We start from the raw sequence: 23,107 nt of genomic DNA on the forward strand, positions 1-23,107 counted from the left end.
GACTCTACAAGGCATAAAATTATTTGGCTCAATTGTACTTTGGACTGAGAGTTGGCAATAAGGAAAATCTCAGTAGTGTCTCTTACAGGAGTACTATAGACTATAGAAGCCTTAACTATGCCCTACTTTTTTTCTCTCTCTTTTTTTTAATTTGAAACCAAGATAAATCATGCCCTTTTGTTTCAGCTTCATTTAAAAATAGTTTCTGTCTTAGCACATATAGGAGCCTACAGTTGCAAAAGCTTTTTTGTCAGTGAGCTGACTCACGTAGCTAGTGAAATTCCAGACTGAAAGAAATACATATTGCATGAGGGTTAGCCTTCTGAGTTTTCTCTTCTGTGTGGCATTGGTCATCAGAGGATAGCTGAGCTGTTGGAGTGCAGATTATGTCCTTGATGTGAGAACAATGTACCATCACCTTTAGCCAGAATGTTGGAACACCCAGATTCGTCACTGTTACTCAGATACTCCTGTTCGAAGCACTCAGATGGCTTTCTGAACACATCAGGACTTGATTCTGCAAGTGATGAGGTTTTCTCACTGCATCCGTCTTTTTTTCATTCTATAGATGATTGAAATATATAATATTGGCAACTTTAGCCTAAGGAACTTGTTCTGTTCAAATAAACATCCCTGTCTACAGAAGAGGTTGAGGAAGGGAGCTGGTTAGAGTGGAGGGTGACTTTTTAATAATTTATCTTTTTTTATTAAAACTATGAGTTAATGTTGAAAAAAATCTTGAAAATTCAGAATAGCAATTTCTACATTGTCAACATAGATGGAAAAAATCTACTTGGCTATTCTTTCAATAAAGCCTTTAGCAGTTCCTCATGATCCTAAGTGTACAATGGTCTGGATAACCTGAGAGAGGTTCTTTAAGGTAGTATTATCAGTATTATCACTAAGAATGGAAGAATTCTTTTTGCAAACTTCTGGTTTCAGTCCCAATCTGTTTTTAACCAAGTACAACACATCCCTTTCCTCTTCTCCACATCCTCCCCTCCCTTACAGCTTCTGCATGGGATAAGGCTGCCTGTGAAATCTTTATTGTTTCATGGAATTTTCTTTGATTAGACTGAGAGGAAGAATTATCTAATTGCATGTCTGAATAACAGTGATCACATGACTCCTTCATGCCAGCTGTCCTAGCTGAAGTCTGCAGCAGAGTATTTTCTAGAACTATTTTCTTTTTTTTCTGATCCATTCTTACTCCCTAGGCTTAAATTATTTCCACCAAAGTTCTTAGCATTACGAACTCAAATTTGATAATTCCAAAAGTGATTTGCAATGGGATATTTTGAAGAATTGTCCACACAGCTAAACAGTAGTACACCGCTAAAGACAAGAAATGTGCAATGCACACTGAAGGTGGAGGTGGCTTTTTTCTTTCCATCCTAAAAACATCTTGGAAGTTTTCCATATAATTCTGTTATCCCTTTAAAAGTATAAACATTACACTTCAGCATCTAAATAATGTAGTAGATGTGATGTAAATCGGCATAAGTGACGTATTTTTTGTACATGTGCACTTACTCTTGGTAAGATCAGCTACAGAAGGGTGGGAAGAATCCTTGCCCAGTCCTCTCACAGATATTAACTGAAGCTTTCAACTTAATAAGTTTTTGGATTTGCCCAATGGTATTAATTTTCAGAAATATTTGTCTTGGCCACCTGTATTTTTCCTTTTTGTTCTCCATGTATGCTGCCCTTAGGAACTGTGTGGTTTTCATCTCTTGGTAATCAGAGAAAACTTTCTAAATTTTTTTTATTCTGAGTTGAAGAAAGAACATAAATCTCAGGTCTTAAAGATGAACTTACATTAGTTCTCCTGTAGCTGTTTAACTTTTCCTGCTTTCCATCAAGAAACTGCAGCTAAGCATCTTTTCTAAAAGCATTTACTTTTGTAGCTAGGAGTTGTAAAAGGCAGAGGACTTTCTCATCAGTGGCACTGAGTATCTCTAAATAAAGAGAGGAACAGCAGACAAAAGTTAAGGTTGCAGATTGCTATTTCCTAAACCTTTTAATAACAGAATTGGTTTTCAGGGCAGCTGTGGATTTTGTCCATCACCATTTTGGAGTATTTGTGATGGAATTTATTCTCTGCTTCTAGGATTTTCTTTTTTACTCTAATTGTTATTCTTGCATTTTTGTAAGAAATGGCTATGCACTCTTCTGCCTCTATCAGACCAAGTCCCACGCTCTCATTTACCAACAAATTTGCTATCTGGTGCTCAGAGTATGAATCTAGACAAGGGGATTGAAAATACTTGTGCTCTTTATGAGGGACATTAGGATATACAAATACATAACTTTCAGTTGGAGGGCATCATACGGGAAGAACAGAGGTGAGAGCACTAACTAGAAGAATCCCAGTGATTGTGTTCTTTTGAAAAGAGTAAGGTGTAGAGGGAACTTGGCATTAATACTGTTAAGCTGAAATGACATCATGATGACAACTGATATTATATACCCCACGGACACATACATACCTCCCTCTTCCTTTTCTGAGCAAAATCAGAGACAGATCTAGCAAATCTCTGAAATAGAAAGGCCACCAGTAACAATTTTTAAAAGGCTGTTATAAAGTAAAAGATGCATTCTGTCAACAGAAAATGGTACTGAAAAACAGAGGTAAATTAGTATAACTAATTTTAACTGTAATCTATTGGTTCTTTTTTTTCCTGCAGATAAGCAGCAAAGATGAAGACTTCTTAGACCTTTCAGTTGATGTGGAGCAGAATACTTCAATCACTCATTGTTTAAGGTAGATGCAAAAATCTACCTTAGTTTTTACTTAGAAAAACTACCTTCCTTATTTTTTGCTTAGTTTTACTTAGTTTTACTAAGATATGACAAAAATTTTTATAATTTCTCTTTTATCTTATGTTTATCTTATCTATATGTTACCTAGAAAGCAGGAAGTAAAACTAAAAGCTCATAAGCTTAGCAAATTTTAGCTTATGTAGACTTAAGAGTATAAAATTATGTTTATATAGTACATGTTTATATGTCTATTTCAGATATGAAACTAGTATTTATAGCGTTTCTTTTTATTTTTTTTATTCAGGGGTTTCAGCAATACAGAAACTCTGTGCAGTGAATACAAGTATTACTGTGAAGAATGTCGCAGTAAGCAAGAAGCACATAAAAGGTACATCAGACTCAGGGAGGGGAAAAAAAATCACCTATGCATTTTGTGAAAATACTCTTGTATTTCCTTGCGTGCGTATGTTATGAGGCAGGGGGAGAACGTTCTTTTTCCCTTAATTTTTCTCACTCTTCTTCCACCTAAGAGTAACTTGGATGAGCCTACTTCCATGAGTAATGAGAATCCATGTAAAGCATTTTGGGACTCCTTTGATCATTAGTTATTTTACAAACGAGAAAAAGAATGGTCTTAAGACCAAAAATAAGTTTAAAAGACAAGTTAAAACAAACTGCCAGTGACTAATCAAAGATTATGGGTAATGATGAAAAGTCACTGATTTCATGTGACTTTTTAAAGTTGGTTTTGTCTTGGTAACAAAATAATTTTTGAATTGCTGTAAGAATCAGTTTGATAGCACTGTTTTTCTGATTCAGTCAGAATGAGGTTTGTTACTTTTTTTTGTTAAGTGAGTTTCTGGTTTCTTAAAAGTGTAATTAGTCATGCTAAACTTCTGCTTGACAGTGCTCCTGAAAAGCATCAGAAGTTCCATGGAAACCTGAAATTCATTATGTTTAAAAACAATACTTGTCTGCCGTAATAATTCTTTTAGTCTAGTTTACACCTTTGAAAAAACCTCTGATTTTGTGTACTGCGTGGTCTTTATTATCTGAGAAAGTATTTGGTTGCTTGTAGATGAGTTGAAGGGATGGGAACGCTGACATGCTTTACTGGTTATACCACTAATTATGGTTATTTGGTTTACCATAGATTGAGTACATGGCTTTTGGCATATCTCATCTGCAAAGTCTGCCTTCACACATTGCCTAAGCTTACTAATTGGTGTGTATTAGAGGGTTGTGAGGCCAGGTCTGTCCTGTTGGTTTCTGTTGCCGTAGCGCTTTTTCTGTGTGGGAGGTAATGTGATACCTGACAAATATAAGCTGTGTTGACATAAGCCTGTACTGCAGGCACTGCCATATTGGCAAAACACAGCTTTTATTGTTTATATTTTGCTTTTCATGTGGGGCTTAAGTTCACTTTCACTATGGTCATAATTTTCTTCCATCTCTGTAACATGGAGCTTACCTGTGATAGTGTCTACTCAACTAGCAAAGGTGGTGTACTGAATTTCTTCACCAGTGAAAGAGCTATTATCAAACACAGCTGCACTATAAGAGAGGACTTTCATTTTGAAAAAAGAAATAGAGCAGAAATTGTATCCATATCTCAGTAATATAATAAAAATGTAACTCTCCCTAAAAATGGTTGCTTCTGTCATCTTCCTGCTCTTCTCCAGCTTTTTTCATTTCCTAGTTTGCTTGTGAGCCATAGAGAAAATCTGAGTCTAGCAGGGTTTCCTACAGGTTACTCTCAGTTTAAGTTGAATGAGAAAAAGGGAAGGAAAGTGGGTTTTCAAGGATTTTGTCTCCATCCCCCTATCTTTTGGAAAAGGGTTGTCCTGTACAAACATTTCCTGATGTTCTGAAAACATGGTCCGAGTAGACATGTCTGAAACCTGGGCTGTGTTGTTGAGACTTTTGAGCTACCTTTCAGGGCTGAAGGCATTTTGAAAAATTCAGCACAGTGCTCATCTAAGGCAGTTAGCCTTGCCAAGAAGCGGAGCATCCTAGCTGGGTTGCTGTGTTAGTATGGGCAAATCTATTGCCCAGAGAGTGGAAGTCTGTTTGCTGCCAGGCCAGCTGTGTCAGGATTTGTAGGCATTGATGCGAGATCTCAATACCTCAAACTAGGGAAAGCGGTCAGTAAGCCCTCAGTAAAATTAGATTATCACTTTCTGGCTTTGACTGCCGTAAAAAAAATGCTGCAACATTTGTGCAAAATTATTGTGCTAGAGCACAGCAGTATCTGGTTTGGATAGCGTGAAGTAAGGTGCGTAACACTGGGCTATTTGTATCCCTTGGCAATATTAAATTAATAGCTTGATAGGAAAACTTGGAGTAATGCGTATTGTAACAAAGTGGTGTAACAAAACTTATTTTAAAAAGCTTGTTTGACTTGGCTAGTTTACTGAGAAATTCAACTGGAACAGGATCTCTGGAACAATGTTGTTGCAATACCTCTGCCCTATACCAAGTGGGATCTAGGTTTTGCTTTTGGGAACTCAGGAAAGCTATGGGGAGGTATGTTTAAAAATTTAATTCAGTGCTATGCAGTCATTGTGTCTAAATTATTATGTGGGTTCATCATGGCTGTTATTATTATATATTATAGCTTATTATTTTAAATACATTTGCAATTCTCTCAGTTGTTAAAATCCACCCTTAGTTTAGCAACACAGGACATGTTCAATATTCGTTAAACGGATGATTATTTGAGCTTCTTCTAATGCTTGCAAAACTTTTTTAAAGACTTCAGTAAAACAGGTTTCCTGTTTGTTGATATCAACTGAACATTTTGGCTGGATACTGGAAATACCATTGGTTTGTTGTTTGTTTTTTTTTTTTTTCCCCAGGATGAAAGTAAAAAAGCTGCCTATGATTCTAGCTCTCCATTTGAAGAGATTTAAATACATGGATCAGCTGCATCGATACACAAAACTCTCTTATAGAGTAGTTTTTCCTTTAGAGCTTCGTTTATTTAACACCTCAGGAGATGCCACCAATCCTGACAGAATGTACGACCTTGTTGCTGTGGTAGTTCATTGTGGAAGGTAACGACTCTATTTTATGCAAGGGATTTATGTATAAGTTTAACTATGTTTAAAAACCGAAACACCCATCACATAACTCTAATAGCATTTAAAGACCTCTCGAAAAGTTCCTTAGGAAAGAAAGCATTGTGGGGGGATGCTAGCAATCCTGACAGAACGTATGGCTTTCTTGCCATCATAATTCTTTGTGGAAGGTGATAACTGTATTTCACATGATGGATCTTGTATGAACTTAGCTAAGTTCATGCAGTGTCATATAACTGTAATAACATTTAAAGATAATTTTCTTAGGAAGGAAAGTGTTATAGAACAGATTCCTTTTAAAATAGGGTGGGGTTTTTTAAGGCTTGAGCAACATTTTCTGTAATCCATAAATTATGAGTTTTGTTGATTACTTTGTTTCCTTGCTTTAGGAAGGAATATGACTTAGATTTGTATTTGATTTTTCTGTATTCAGCAAACTTTCTTATGGTTTCATGCCTTAAAATCAAGGCTGTTCTACAAACTGATGATTGAGTAGATAAAAGCCCCGAAGTGGAAAACTACAATTTAACATCTAGAATCAAAGAATAATACACATTGTGAGGTCTACTACTTAAAGCTCAAAGCAGAGCTAACTGATGTTAGATTAGGTTGCACTTGGCTCAGTTTAATGACTAGGAATGCTGATTTCACTGCCTCTCTGGGCAATTTGTTCCACTCCACCTATGATCTCACAGTGATTTATTCTCCCCGCCCCCCAACCTGGTGAGAATTTTCCTTGCTGCAATTTGTGACCACTGCCTCTTCTCCTTTCACTGTGCATTTCAGAGAAGAGCCTGGCTGTGATTTCTTTATAACTTTTCCATTTTGGGTAGAGGAAGACAGTAGTTGGATTCTTCATTTAGTCTTCTCCAGGCTGAATAAAGCTGGCTCGCTCAGCCTCTCTTCATCCATCTGGTGCTGTAGCCCTCTGACAGATGTAGTGGCCTGCCACTGAACTTCCTCCAGTTTATCAGTCTCTCCTTTAAACTGACATGGTCATGTCTGGAATCCCCCGTCCAGTTTTGGGTCACAGAATGCAGAGTGGTGGGGATTATCACTTTACTGATGGCTCTACTTTTACAGTACAGCCCCATATGTGCTCATCCCTCTCACCAAAATTATGTGCTGCTGGCTAACAGCTCATCTTGTTGATCTCCTGGTCCCACTTAGGCAGCAGTTGGTTTGCAGCTGGTGCTGGTGGATGGAGTTAGTCTGGCACAAGACTTTGCATTTGTTCTTGTTAAACTTCATGAGGTCCTTATCAGCCCATTCTTCCAACTTCTTGAAGTCCCTCAAAATGGCAGACCTGCCCTCTAGTTGCCAGCTACTGCCCTCTGTTCCACCCCGATTCCCATTCCTACCTAGATAGACCAAGGATTAGAACAGAGATAAGATGACTAGATCCCAAGTTGGCCAGGACAGTTTTGGAAAATAAGCCTTTGTGCCATAGTCTTCTGGGAAACTTTTGTTCTGGATCTTAGGGAAAATAGAACCTGCCCATTTCTGACTGTTCTGTCCAACTCTGACCATTTCTTTCTCCTTCATTCAAGCTGCAGTCTTGGAAACTTACCCATTCTCAGAGCTGTGGAAGATGATGAACCCAGTTTTCATTGGGCTATGTGATTTGGTACACAGACATGTCCCTCACAGATGGCAACCTTCCCTCCCTGATCTAGACATAATAATTGTATGAGTGCTTTTAGCTGGTTAAGACAGTTCCAGAGCTGCTTCAATTAGTTGTCCACTTTCAGTTGTAAGGTTCAGCTATTTCAGAAAGTGTATTATTTATTTACTTGAAATCTGATTAGAAGTAGAACACTTTTAAACTTGTATTTTTTTCTGTTGTAGTTGTGGTGAAATTTATTGTCTGCCATAAACTGAAGAACTGTGTATTATAACAGTTTTAATGTAACTGGCAGTCCTTCTCATTGCTGTGAGGATTCTTGAGACTGTCAGTTTAATTCAGTTTTTGTTTACAGTGGACCAGATAAAGAGATTCCTGATTGAGACTGTAAATGAACAGCAGCTCTACAGCTCTTTCTTTCTGACGATCAGAAATAGTTTGGGGTCTGTTCTGTCCTTATGAAACATCAGAACGTTTTCTTGATTGCACTTCTGTCTCTCTCTTTTTTTTTTTTACAATTTCATTGATATTTTCAATGACTGTGCTGCTTATTCCTCATTTGAAATTGTAATCCTTTTTTTAGCACAATATTAATGTATAAAGCACAATATTAATGTATATAAAAAGTAAGATTTAAGTAATCAATCGAGTCAATCAAATCAACCAAAGTCAATCAGAGATAAGTAATCAAGATCAATTTATATAAAGACAGTAAGACTGCATTATGAAGATGACGTAAGTGGAGGGAAAAAAGAAAAGAAACATCCAAACGGAAGTTGCACTGGTATTTTAATTACTGTTAAGTATTGCTTTTCTTCAAGGGAAAAAAAAAAATACATTTCTACATATATGAGTGCTATTGTCTGTGTTCTTTTCTAATTTTATTTTACAGTGGCCCTAACAGAGGACATTATATTGCAATAGTGAAGAGTCATGATTTTTGGTTGCTTTTTGATGATGATATTGTTGAGGTAAGCTCCATGTAACCCTGGACGTTTTTCTCGTACCAACCAGAGCACATGCACCCACTCTTGTGCATACGATTACTTGAAGTAAAAGGACTGGTGTGCTAATGAAAAGAGAGTTCAACCCCAGTCTAAATGAGCAATAACTGTGAGTGCAGAACTGTGCCTTACAATTTGACTATACAATACTTTGAATTGCATTTTATTTTTCATACTTCTTAAAAGAAGCTTCTTTGTTTATGGCCACTGTCTTTCACCTTTGTTTAATAAGCTATTCCTGTGGCCACAAGACATGGCAGATGAAGATACAAATAAATTTATTTTACTGCGGTTCTTTTCTGAGGGCAAGAAATTGGAGCAAGCCATTTGTTCATATTTTCTATTATTCTAATGGAATGGGTCAGTCTGGTAGTCTGTTTTATCAAGTGTTCCGGATTGTTTCAGACAAGAGTGTAACAAGTATCAAAACAGGAAGAAACTTCAGATTTTTGGTATTTCACCCTAAAGTTTAAAAGTTAATCCCTGAAGCAGGAGCCTTTTGCCTCTGGTGGTGTTCTTGCTAGAATTAGCCATGCTTCCAGGAATTCTTATTATTAAAAGAAAAAAAAAAAGCTGCTAACTAATTTCTTGGAACAGCAGAATTCCCTTCACCAGTTTTGATTTTATGATCTTCTGTTTCATCATTTATTCTTTATTGAGAGAAAGGGCAGAAACTGCTGGTGTCCTTATATCATCTCAGGTTTTTCGCTTGTTCTGTCATCTTTCTTTTTTCCCCCCTTGTCTATGCTTATGCATGAACAGAAGTAGAACTGTGCTGTCCAAGTCTTTTTCCTGACTTTAAATTAAACTATTCATTTTATAGATTTAATTACATTTTCCTTACAATACACAAGAACTGCATAATTGAAAAGAAGAAAAATGAGTGAGACAGGCATTGGACTTTGTCGTTGTTTATCCCCAGCCAGCAACTAAGCCCCACTAAGCCACTCGCTCACTCCCCTCTGGTGGGGTGGGAGAGAGAATCAGAAGAGTAAAAGTGAGAAAACTCATTGGCTGAGATAAAGACAGTTTAATAGGTAAAGCAAAAGCTGCACACACAAGCACAGCAAAACAAGGAATTCGTTTGCTACTTCCCATGGGCAGGCAGGTGTTCAGCCATCTCCAGGAAAGCAGGGCTCTATCACACATAACAGTTACAGTTGCTTGGGAAGACAAACACCATCACTCTGAATGTCTTCCCTTCCTTCTTCTTCCCCCAGCTTTATATACCGAGCATGACGTCATGTGGTATGGAATATCCCTTTGGTCCGTTGGGGTCAGATGTCCCAGCTGTGTCCCCTCCCAGCTTCTTGTGCACCCCCAGCCCACTCACTGGTGGGGTGAGGTGAGAAGCAGAAAGAGCCTTGACTCTGTGTAAGCCCAACTCAGCAGTAACTAAAATGTCCCTGTGTTATCAACACTGTTTCCAGCAGAAATCCAAAACACATGCTAGCTACTATGAAGAGAATTAACTCTACCGCAGCCAAAACCAGCACAGATGTACATTGTTAATTGCAGAATGGGTATGGGTATTGAAGAATTCTTCTCTCCAAGCCACATTACGGACAGTTTTTAACACAGGAAACGACAAACATAGAAATACGCAGAGCTATTGGCAAAGTGAAGGGATTGCCTCTGTGTCTTATCAAGATACACAGTAAATTGAAATGTCTTGATAGGGTCAAAAGTCCACTTTCCTCCAGGGAGAACAGAGTATGCTGTAGTAGATCTTGTATCGTTTCACAAACATCAGGGACAATCTGTCCAGTACCAAAGCTGTAACACCTGGCAGTAGTGTATTTTTTTCTCTTAGCCCTTCTAAAAAGGAAGGAAAGAATTTCTTTGTTCTTAGATCTAAAACATCTCATTGACATTTAGGCCCATGGTTCATCAAGTTGGAATGGCTCACTCCTTCCTGAGGGAGGTTTTATTCCAAATAATGGGAGTGAAATTCAATAAAACCTGCATAAGTGAAGAAAAATTTATCTTTCCACTTTTTTGTTGTTTGTAGCCTAATTGCCCTTGATTTAAAATGTGGCAAGAGAGCTTGCTTTCAGTTTCTTTTGCACCTGAAAATGATGACAATGAAAACCAGACAGTACTCTTCTCGTCATCTTAGCAGAAGTTTTGCGTCTTTTCACAAAAATCTTGGTTATAGGAGGCTTTGTAAGCTAAGAGGATCAGAGGCAAACGTTCTGTGTGAAAACATAGAAAACGTTAGCCTTCATTCTCTGCCTCCTCCTTATTCTCCTGAGCACTTGATTGGTTTACACTGCTTAGATTTAGAAATGATAGTCTGTACTTGCATTCTTCATACTGAATTTAAAGTCTCAATGGGATATTGTTGTCTTTAAAACTTTTCTGTGTGAAATTCATGCAAGCAATGCATGTAAGTTTGTACTCATAGTAGGTTCACGTCATACTTAAAAATTTGTATATAAAATGTTTATATATATTTGTATATAAAATGTTTCACAGAAATGTGTATATATTTACTACCCTCTGTGCAGTTGAGGCAGAGGGAAAATCAAAACATAACAAGTTTAAAAATTATTTGGATGTTATTACTTTATGTAATGATGTGAAAGTGATTTTTGTTTGACAGTAGTTTTTATAGTGGAACTTAATGCCATGTATATGTTACGCAAGACATTTTTACTTAATTTTTGGGTTTTTACATACAGAAAATTGATGCACAAGCTATTGAAGAATTCTACGGGTTGACATCAGACATCTCAAAGAACTCTGAGTCTGGTTACATCCTCTTCTATCAGTCTCGGGATTGAGGGGAAACTGTAGTGAAGAGAGATTTTTATGCCTCACATCTTCTCTATCTTGGAATGGAGCAAGCACTGAAGAAAAGGAAAGCAGGGAGCTCCAGGGGCAGTAGCACAGTTTGCACATGACTAAGCAAAGAGTTTGGGATTCTTAAAACCTTTGTATCATTTTCATTTTATTTGCTCAGGTATCATGCTGACTACACATCTCCACTGCATCGTATAAGCAAAAAGAGAGATACCAGCCACTCTTGCAGGAGCTTCCCGTTAGGTAGTACTATCTCTGTGGTCCTAATTCAAAGCCCATTAAGGTCACTGGAGAGCCTTTCATGGAATTCGGTGGAATTTGAATCAGGTTCTAACTGCACTGCCAGATTGGTGCAATAGGAGCATTAGAACTCTGTATTTCATACAGACTTTGTGTATAAAAGGTAAAGGACTCTTTGTGAACTTAGTTTCCTGTGCTTAAGTTTAAAAGAATGAGGCTGGGAGGGTTAACATGTAAGCAGAAAGATATATCTGGGCCCAACACAATTGCCTTCTTGATGGTAGTAGTTTAACTAAAGATATAAACTGGTGTCGGGGGGGCAAGTATGTTTTGCTTCTCTGAAGAAGCTTACGTTATTTATAATGTATGATCGGGAACAATCAGTCAAGATTATGGCTTTTAATCTCCGTATGGGGAAAGATTTGGTTTGTAATAGTTTATTTTTATTTATAAATTATTGTAACTTAGGATCTTGTGTACTGTCCTTTATTCTAACAAGTATTGGAAATTTTATATATTAATTTGAATTAAACCTAATTATGTTTAAATGTTAAAGAAGAGCCAATATAAATTCTAAAAACAATGCCTACAATGTCTGTAAAAGATGAATAACGCAGAAGAGAGATTTCCTTCTGGAGGAACTGGTATCTAAGTGAGGTACTTTATTTAATTAAATTAGAATATCGTTTTTCCATTAGTGAGTGAAAAAAGTGATCAGACTATTACATAGAAGACTTTAAGAATGCATATTGTAAGAAAATGATGGTGCAGTGGTGGTATACTGGTCATTAGAGCTCTTTAATAATTTGTTAATGTTTTATACTCTAAGCAAATTAGAATGATTTGAATGGATGTAAACCATTTTCAGAATATTATTCCCTCTCCTAAAATGGATCCACTTGTGTTGCCAGTGGCATGGGCAACTATCCTAAAAACCACTCAGGGTCTCAAGTGTAAATTATGCCTGAGTAATGACAAGAAATAGGTTTTGAATTTCATGAGATTGAAGATACCACATTCCCTTAAAAGTAATAATGTTTAAGTCCTGTAGGGTGAAAATTTCTGCTTTAGCTTTGTGAAACAGCATTAAGAATTAAATCTTGACAAAACACCTGATCTGTAAGAAATGTGAACTATTGTGATATGACATTCTTCCACTTACCAGTACGTTGTTTGACAGTAGCTGAATGTAATTTCTGGAAAGTCATGAGATGTGCATTCCAGATTATGGCAATCAGGTCTTGGATGTCCTTGTCACTCCCTCTTCTGCTAGTGATTTTTACATAATTGTGATTTTCTAAGGTTATTTTATTGATACTGTTCCAACTTTTAAAAAGAATGTCTCCTGTCTGCTGCTATAACTGACTATTTACTTACTTGTATCTTTTAGCTCAGGAAACGACTTCACCTATTCACTCAGTTGAGCAAATCTTTAACAGGGTCACAAAATAAAGTGGGCTATTCAGCAACTGTCACATTGTAACAAATGGCTTTTGTAAAATGCAAGGTTTCTAAAGCCTTGGTTTGGCTAGAATTCTTTTCTAGAGAATTATGTGTCACGATTAAACTACCAGCATTGTAAAGTAAAGCTTAAATATTGTGGGAGATGCAGAAAAACTGATTGGATTTTTCTTAAAGGTTTCGAAGTATTTTAAAAACTTTTTTCAGGTTTCAGTGGGAAAAGGGTTGAGGGGTGAATCCGTTGGATAATGGTGCACATTAGAAGGATGAAGTCCTTTGCATACTAAAGGTACAGTATTGTAAAAGAACTCTCACATTACTTTTTGCTAATTGAAAATATTTGGTCCTTTTTTTCTTCTTTCTTTTTTTTAATTTTGGTGTATTTAAAAGCTGAGGCTAGTTGCTAAATATTTTATACCCTAACAAATTTTAAAACATTTTTGTTGTGTCACTGGTTTTACTCCTGCAATGTATTTTTATAAGATAGTGACTTTTATTTTGTATAGGGTTTTTGAGATAGTATTTCAAATTATATATTTCATTTTCTTTTAGTGCAGCTGAAATAATTGTAAGTTCTTAATTAAACTGATATCAGAAACTGCAACTTCAATGAAAAGAAGCAGGGAAGTGCAAAATATAACTGGTATGTAAAACATTATAGCGTGGTTTTTTTCTTGGCTGTAATACATTGGGGAGTGTGGGGAAGTCATCAGTTGTAAATGGTGGGAATTATTCGCTGTGTAACTATGTAAATGTTAATTGGGACTACAGTCCCCTATTTTGTATATTGGAGCAAAAAACTTCTATTAAATAAAGTATGTTCTCTAAAGGTAAGTACTGTATCCTTTGTGGAGCCTGAATGGTCAGTCAGCTGCCTTTTGTGCTTTTCATTGTTTTCAAGCCTAAAAAGTATCTGGAATTTCCCATTTTAAGCTAGCTGCCCTCAGCCGTGGAGGGAGAAGTGTATTCAAATACACAATATATCTTCCTAGGTGTGTTGTTACAAAAATAGTTTGGTGAGGGCCATATTTTTGGTGGTATAGTTCTCTAGAATTAGTTTTTACGTTGTTGGTTTCTGACGTAGAGGAGAAGGGAGTGTTGTGAAATACTGTTCTTTCATGACTTCCATTTCCTCAAAAAAATCTGCACCTTGCTATAAAATATGCAGCCAAGTTGCCTAAGGGATTTCTTGGGTCGCCACCTTGTGGGATGGAAAAGAGAAGGAAAGAAAAATAGCAGTGTTTACAGCACTAACGTAACAGAGAGTCTGACCAAAGATGGGGGTCCAGCATCAGGAGAAAACAATGCCACTGGTTACAATACCCGTGTATGATTTGGTATCAAGTTGTTCTTCACTTGGAGTATATGCTGCTGTTTGTAATGAGTGTATGTACTGACAGTTTTACAGTTCATACCCTGCCGTATTTGTAGTTGTGACGCCCACATCCATAACCTTTAACTGCATGAAAATAGTGACTTTTAGGTGTTCAGGTACACGTACGAATGGTTAAATTGAATTGTGTTTTCATAAATCAGATCGTGTATCTTCAGGTGATATTCAGATGTTCGCACATAGGGATTTGATGCCACTTCGGATCTTCTGCCATACCCTTTGACAGCTGTGTGGGACTGGCAGGTATAACACAAGGTGCACAGATGATCTGCATCCTTCTGGAGCAGCAGCTTGAAGCCAGACAGGACATCCTGGCTTGTTCCCTGTGTCTGTTTCAGTGTTTCCACAAACACTATTGCATATGCACTGTTCGGATCATATACAGATGAGAGTCTGTATCACTTGGTTACTTTTTTGTGGTGATGTTTGTAAATTTTAAAACCTGAAGTATTTGAGGCCTACAGTTACCTTCGTAATTCCCTTATTAAAGGAACTTTATCTTGTGCTATTTGGTCCGGGCTCTCAGCTGTAGGTTTATGATGATGTATAGACTTACTACTAAGTGCTTGTAACTGAAAGAAATTTTGATATGTGAAATCTTCAGCCTTCATTTACCAGAACTTACTTAGCTTTGTTTCTTCTTACCTTTTTCTACAGAAATTTCCAATTGCCCTTACAGATAAATCTTACCTGTGTACAGTTAATGTCATCAACAGATCCTCATAACTTTCTTCATAACTGTTAATTCAAAATTAGTAGTTGTCCCTTAGTAGAGTATACCTCCTCAAGGTGGATTACAGAAGAGCAGGGATGAATCCTCTTACACACAAAGCTTTGTCTACTTATACACATGAAGAGGTGACATCTTTTTTTCTGTTTAACTGTTGACTTTGCTCAATGACAGAATTCAGCTTGAGCTGAGAGGCTGAGAGTGGGAGCTTGTAGAAAGCATTGAAAATGCATCAACGGCTGAGGATGCCAAAAAGGGTTGGGTGGTGGTGGGTTGGTTGGTTGGGTTGGGTTTTTTTCTTTTTTCCTTTTTTTTAAGTTGCCTGAGAGCAGTTATGTGAAAGTGGCGTGTCATCCCTTTAGATGTATTTGTAGATTAAACCAGCAGTACATGCACCTCTTCCATTACCTTATCTGTAAGAGGAGAGAACTTCATTTCAGTACATGTTAATAATCTGTGGGTTGCAGTATTATATTCCAGATACTCTTGTGACTTTTTTTGCTAGAAGTTTAAATATCCAGATACGGTTCGTTTGCTTTCAAAGAGTGGTTTTACAGTGTAAACTGTCCACTTTGCACCCCACATTTGTCTGGGTTGATCTTAAGTTTATGTATCTTAGAAATTCAGTCTTTGTGTTCCCTCTTGATAATGCAATATGCACGCTTACGGTTTCTGTCTTGTAAGGCTTCAAAGTCCTAACCTCTCACAGCATAATGTGAGATGTATAATACATTAGTCTCTTTACATGCAAGCGTCCAAGTACTCAATTATTACTGAAATTAATATTCTACATAATCTGTATTCAAGGGTTGTTCATTTTGCAGCAGCTCTGCTGCTGACTGATTGCTATAAATGAACTATGCAAGTCAACTACCATGCAAACAAACACAGGCTTAATCTTTTAAATACAGAGATCTCTGGAATCTGATGTTTCCAGTCATAATAATAGAGTGTGTTGAGGCAGAAATAAACTTTCTTTGGTCTATATTAAAAAATTTCTGCAAAATTGCCTGCCTCTTACCATTTTTTTCTTCTTAAGCGAGTTAATTTTTAGGCTAAACGTAAGAATCTGCTATTATAGTTGATTAATCCCTTTGGGGGTACTTGTGTAAGAATGTGTTGGATATATAAGGGGGATTATTTGCAGACATCACCAGTTTTGAATTGAACTGAGTAATATCTTCCAGTTTCTTCCCAAAAGTACAAATAAATTATATTCTTTCTTTCCCTCTAATGGCTTGTGATTGCTGCCTGCATAAGAGATTGTAAGGGCTCTGAAAAGGGCAAGGTACTTTCTACCTAGCTCTTTGTATGGAACTCGTGTTGGCAGCATTAGAGAGCTTGTAATTACAGAAGGATCATCAGTCGTGCCCGTGTTCTGCCTTCCGCAGGTTATGTAATCTGGGAGAGAAAACGCACGGCAGGACCTGGCAGAGAATACAGAGAAGCAGCTTTACAATTATTTACTAACACACTGGATATAAAAGCAGCACTTCCCCAAAAGACAATAAATTACATTTAATGCAGATTTCTGGTGTTCGGAGAATTTAGGGGATGCTCCGTACGTCCTGCCGTGCTAGGCTTTTGTTGCTTATTGAAGGGTGTATTGAAGTGTGTGCCTTTGAGTGTGTTTAGTTTGCTATTTAAGCCTGTATTTGAAATTTCTATCTGTACACGAATTTGTTAGGTTGATGTGATTGTATTAATGAGTGCTCCTCCAGAAACAATTTATGCATATATGTCAATCAAATGAAATATAATCTTTTAATGGTCTGATCTACAAAGCATTTTCAGCTATTCACTAGGACCGCTTTCTGTATTTTCTGTTACTGATTTTAAATTAGAAAAAAAATTGAAGATCTCCAAATATTTTATTAGCATGCTACGTTATGAAGTGATTCAATATCCATGGATGCCTGAAAATCTCACTGCTGTCAAGTATCGCCTGCTCAGAATTTGAATGCCATCACATCATAACACAAGTTGATACACATAACCGCTCTGAGCTGTGATCATTACGTTATTTCAGCTCTTTCTCACTAAATGTTGCTTTATTGTAATGGCCGCTTTAATCGGCTCTCATGAGATATGCTCACGACATTCAGCTCGAGTTACATACTTTCATGCGTGCACATTTATTTGTGTTTCTAGAGGCTGATCATCCTAATGTTATGTCACGTCAGTCTTCTGTCTGCATCTTTCATGCCAAGGAAGACTGCTGATAGGCAGCTACAGGCAATGTTTGCTAAATTACTGAGCTGTATGTCAGAGATGAGACCAATGTTTAAGATTTTTTGCACTGAAAATATCTGGAGCTTTTTGTCTTCTACTCCTCATGCCCCTCTGGTGAAAGTACTCTTCAATATCAAAAACACTCTTTTGGAGTCATTGGATTGAACAGATGCAACCTTGATGTATGCCTTTCTTCCTCTTTTTAAGGAGACCCTGAAGGGCATTCCATGTTTCTCCCTAGGGTTGTTACACAACCATAAACATTTGAAAAAGGAAACATTTGCTTTATAGAAGATAACATATAGATTATTTCTGAATTTGCTTGGGGTTCAGCGTGGAGGCAATATCACACAGAGATCTATCAGAATGAGTGCAGCTTGTGTTAAGACCCGTTAGTAGCTAGATACCAGGGAGGTATTGCTGTGTGTGCTAATCCCAGTGTATTCTAGCAGGACCCAAATTTTGCAGAGCAGCCACCACGAACCTTCAGCCAACGTCTAGAGAAAAACTACATTCAGCAGGACTGTACTTGATAAGCACATGCAAGGCTCTGAGATAGGCCACTGCTCCTTTTTATTCCCTTTCTTTGAATAGTAGGGAGACCATTTTGAAGGTATAACTTTGATATGTATAGGCTATGTATTCACTCACCCTTTTTTTTTTCTTCAGTGAAATTTGGTAACTTTTTCTGAATTAGGGGAAGGGATACAGGCTGCGATCAAGAATTATGTTCCACATGTATTTTTCAACACCAATTAGCCTCTTTTTTCCTATATGTTACATATAGAAAATTTCGTAATTCAGAGAAATGAAACAAGAGTGACTAAGTTCCTAAGCTGTCTTTTGTCTTTCTTCATTATGGGATCGTGTGCAAGATAATATATATATTTGGGACAAGAAAAGGTTAAAAAAGAACTTGGGCATTCAAAATAGAATGCATGACAATTTTGTGCTTCAGTGAGTAATAGTAATTTTTAATACAAAGCAGTGAACCACTGCTTTTGGCCAAATTTGGTAACTTTTAAAAATAAAGCTACGTAGCATACTGAAAGGTTATTAATAAAGATTAGAATGAGATGAAAAAAAGCCCCAGAGCCTTGAAATCTTCTAAAAACAATGACCATTCTCCCAGACTGGAAGAAGACAGAAAAAAAAAAAGCTGTTTGTGCAGGCTGATAGGGACAGTCTGTATTATACAGATTATCAGCCTGCACTGTGAGCCTGCACGTCTAAAAAATGGCATCTCCTAGTGTTTATGCTGTATGGCAGATACATCTGCACACATCAGAAGACACAGCTGTTTGTGCAACTGAAGACTTCCATAAAGAACGTACCCATGATAATAGTTACAGCACATTAATATTTGTCTTTAACTGCACAACTATCAACTTCAGTTTTGGAAACTGAGAAGGGATAATGTGAAAACACAGCTGCCGTGTGTCCCCAAAAAAGAGAAATCTTGGGTTTATGGGGGGGATGAGTGTCATTTGCCAGAGTCCTGCATAATTCAGGCCTGCATCAGTGTTTCCCTTCAAGAAAATACGTGTTTCAGAGAGCCGCCGTGAATCCTCCCTGGAGGAGACCTGCCTGCTGCCACTTACTCTGCTATAGCCTCGCATTGCAGACACTGTTGAATTTGGCACTGTTCCCCTACATGAAGTGCACATTAAAATTCTATCTTCTAAAATATTCCTTGCAAAATTAGAGATAAGATTGGGTAGAGGGCTACGTAAGCTGGTTGCCGGCTCTTCCACTTGTGTGCAACAGGTACAGCAGCTTCTAGGACTCGGGCACATACTTGGCGTTTTCTGTATTCAAGTCATCCTTGTTCTAACTTGCCACGTTTGGTGGTTTCTAACTGAGGGGCATTTAGCATCTGCTCATGAAGATTATCTCGTTAAGCCATGATCTGACTCCAGTTTCCATTGTTGGCAGAGCATGGATAGAAAGCACTTCCTGATGTATCATGGCTATTTACATAAGTACGAAAAGCAGCACTGCATTTTCTGTTTAGTCGCCTCAAGGGCTGGATAAGATTGTAGGGGTCAGCATGCAGGGAGATTACAAAACTCCAATTAATCATTAAATTTAACAGGAGTTATGTATTTTAAGTACCTTTGTAGATAAGGACCACAGATAGTATAGTGCAAAAGCTGTAGTAATTCCTGTGGAAGCAAGGAGCACTGAAAGTTTGCGGTCTTGAATATCAGAGGGAACAAACCTAAGTGCTCCAAAAGAGTGTATGGACCCTCAAAATGCAACAGCTCTCTCTGAGCATCATCTTGGAGATGCTGATTTAATGCAAATGACTTACCTTTTCTGGTGAAATTAAAGGTAATGAAGCATTTTCCCCATTCTGTATGCAAGGTCTATGTGAATTTTGAGGCTGGAGATGTTTTTCATTGAAAATTAGTTTGATATTTTGTGATTCATAATCTACTGAAATACTTCTCATAGATGATTATGTTAGGTGAATTAAAGTTCTAAGTGTCCTTATATCAATGTTGGTTTCCCATTGTTTGTGTTATTTTTTAAATTGTAGTAAGGAAGATGTGGAGATTAGAAGTCAGCTGTCACATTAGCATTCCATTTATTTGGCAGATTGGTCTGTTGTGGATGTCTAGATAATTATGTGTAAATCACCGACTCTTGCTAATGGCCAACGTGAGGGTTTTTTCCCACAAATCTGTCCGTTCTTGCATGTTTCTCCTAAAGTGTGAGAAGGCATTAAAAAACATTTTGACATACTCGTGCAAATGTAAGCTGAATGTAGACATGCAAATGCTTAAACTCTGCGGTAGCTAAGTGTGGAGGTTTTCAAACTGCTACTGTTATTCTGGAAAGCAGGCGATGTATTTGAAAACAAAAACTTTTGAAATGCAACTGCCTGAAGCTAATTGTTTCAATGTGATTTAAAATTCTACTTGTCTTCTGAATATTTCTTCAGTGTTAACAGTAAAAGTCCACTAAAATTAAAAGGAGCTACATGATCTCAATGTCTTTGGAAAGGTCATTTTAATGGAGAAGCCTAATACAGAGTTGGAAGCCTAATTTTTTTACATAGAGTTGACAATTTTGGCCTGATTTATTAATAGAAGTTTTCAGTAGCTTCACAGAAGGTAAAGAATCCATCTCATGGATGGTGGTGAAAATCTCCAGTTCCATATAATTGAAAAGAAATGTTTGCGTTATTAAGTGTTAGTTTTCTTAAAATCACTGGAGCTTGTCATAGCAATGTTCTAAGCACGGTGTGACAGCATAGCATATTCAAACCTATGTGAGCACGGATTTATCAATGATCAACGCTATTCATACAAACATACTAACATCAACAGCAGAGCTTTCACATACTAAACGTGGGAGAGAAGCTCTATCTTCTTTAAATAGTTTTTTTGAAAACGGCTGTCTTGTACAGCTCTGGCTGTCTTGTTGGAGGAAGTACATTACACTGCTGCAGAATTCGAACACTCTTGTTAAACCAGTCCTCTCAAGGCAATGGCACATACAATATGTGTTAAGTATTTGATTGTCATCAGGAATTTCACTGAAGGCTAATGGTGTATATGGGAATTTTTGTTTTAGAGCGCTTTTGTGAGGACAAGTAGTTGCATTCAGGTCAGTGATACATGCTTTTAAAGGCAGGGCTGCACGAGCAGCTTTGTGAGAAAAGGGAACCTAGTTCTGTTGAAACATGTCTCTCTGTGTCAAAAATGAAATTCGGCAATTTGCTTGGGCAAACAATGAGATTGCAGGAGAGTGCTCTGGAGAAGTTCCAGCTTGTCGAGCATGCAGTGGGCCATCAACCAAGCCGCACTCATCACAGTAAACAAAACACCCTGGCGCTCTGAGCCCTGTGCAAGCTTCCAGTAAAATACTGGTTCTATTGTGCTACTCCTGATTGCCAACGGAATCCACCTCAACTTTCTCAAATCCCATCCTTCGCTCTCTGATCAGAGTCAACAGAATGGATATCATCAAACCAGTAAAATCCAGGGTAAAATCCACTAGTGGGGTATGGTGCTTTCTGAAGAGGGTCAGCTCAGCTCCTACTGCATTTCTGCAGTTGTGTCTTCAGAGTTACAACTGAGCAGGAGTTTTCCAGAAAAGATAACTTTGTCAGAAATCAGTGAGTTGTCAAAACTTAAATGCTTTGTAGGAATGTCATTCTCCAATTTGTGGTGAAACAGCCGCAGAGCAAAGAGCGCAGTTGGTTTGCTTGCCTTCTGGTTCATGGGATAAGTTTATGGGGATCACAGATTTTAGGATTCAGGCATAACTTTGCTATGTGAATTCTTCAGTAGCAGGAGATCCCACTAGGCTACTGGGTAGTCGTGAGGGTTTAAGACAACATAAACATCTGAGGCTGCTGTAATTGTGTAAGGTCTTCAGGTGCTACAGTGCTTCAGTCTAAGCATTTGGGTGTTACTGCATGTGCATCAGGAGGCTGGATTAAGATTCATAGAATCATAGAATGGTTTGGGTTGGAAGGGACCTTTAGAGATCATCTAACCCAATCACTCTGCAGTGAGCAGGGACATCTTCAACTAGATCAGGTTGCTCAGAGCCCCGTCCAACCTGACCTGGACTGTTTCTAGGGATGGGGCATCTACCACCTCTCTAGGCAACCTCTTCCAGTGTTTCACCACCCTCATTGTAAAAAATTTCTTCCTTAGATCCAGTCTAAATCTATTCTCCTTTAGCTTAAAATCATCACCCCTTGTCCTGTCACAACAGGCCTTGCTAAAGAGATTGCCCCCATCTTTCCTATAGTTCCCTTTAAGTACTGGAAGGCCACAATAAGGTCTCCCCGCAGCCTTCTCTTCTCCAGGCTGAACAACCGCAAATCTCTCAGCCTGTCCCTGTAGGAGAAGTGCTCCAGACCTCGGATCATTTTTGTGGCCCTCCTCTGTACCTGCTCCAACAGTTCCATGTCCTTCTTGTGCTGAGCGACGCAGGTGGGGTCTCACCAGAGCAGAGCAGAGGGGCAGAATCACCTTCCTCGACCTGCTGGCCATGCTTTTTTTGATGCAGCCCAGGATACAGTTGGCCTCCTGGACTGCGAGCGCACATTGTTGGCTCGTGTCCAGCTTTTCGTTCACTAGTACCCCCAAGTCCATCTCTGCAGGGCTGCTCTCAATCACTTCATCCCCCATTCTGTGTTGGTATTGGGGGTTGCCCCAACCCAGGTGCAGGACCTTGCACTTTGCCTTGCTGAACCTCATGAGGTTCTCACCGGCCTAACTCTCCGGCTTATCTAGGTCTCTCTGGATGACATCCCATCCTTCTGGTGTGTCAACTGCACCGCTCAGTTTGGTGTCATCTGCAAACTTGCTGAGGGTCCATTTGATCCCACTGTCTATGTCATTGATGAAGATATTAAATAGTACCGGTCCCAGTACAGACCTCTGAGGGACACCACTCATCACTGGTCTCCATCTGCATGTTGAGCCATTGACCACTACCAGATTACCTTCCTCCCATTTCTGCCCTTTGCATGCTTGACATTACAAACTTGATAATATTCATTGGAATTTGTAGCTTTCCGGTTTTTAATGACAGCTAAGAGGGAGAAGCAGAGGTGTTTTCTTATGCAGGTAATTTATCAGTCCTTAGAAGGAATGGAAACTTTAGGTCTGTCTAAAAAACATGGCATTTGAGCTAACAGAGCAAGAGATAGGTTTATTATCTTCTGAACAGTTTGGTATGAAAAGAGGAGTCATATGAAGTTGCAAGCAGGCTTCACAGAGATTTTCTGAAGAAAATAGGTGACCTTGG

The 23,107-nt window shown here is 38.1% G+C and overlaps 1 protein-coding gene across 3 annotated transcripts in view; it reads left to right on the forward strand.

Annotated features, from left to right (window-relative positions):
* Positions 1–13,811, forward strand: part of USP12 (ubiquitin specific peptidase 12) — a 38,830-nt gene extending 25,019 nt beyond the window's left edge. For 2 of the 3 annotated variants that reach the window (XM_064441108.1, XM_064441109.1), the window contains exons 5-9: positions 2,688–2,764; positions 3,068–3,151; positions 5,622–5,819; positions 8,360–8,438; positions 11,156–13,811. In XM_064441108.1, the coding sequence (XP_064297178.1) occupies positions 2,688–2,764; positions 3,068–3,151; positions 5,622–5,819; positions 8,360–8,438; positions 11,156–11,257 (540 nt within the window). In that variant the 3' untranslated portion in view covers positions 11,258–13,811. The remainder of the gene's footprint in view (positions 1–2,687; positions 2,765–3,067; positions 3,152–5,621; positions 5,820–8,359; positions 8,439–11,155) is intronic. The other variant, XR_010371185.1, reaches the window with a different exon arrangement.
* Positions 13,812–23,107: the final 9,296 nt, after the last annotated feature.

This window comes from Phalacrocorax carbo, chromosome 1, assembly GCF_963921805.1.
Source record: "Phalacrocorax carbo chromosome 1, bPhaCar2.1, whole genome shotgun sequence".
Classification (NCBI taxonomy): domain Eukaryota; kingdom Metazoa; phylum Chordata; class Aves; order Suliformes; family Phalacrocoracidae; genus Phalacrocorax; species Phalacrocorax carbo.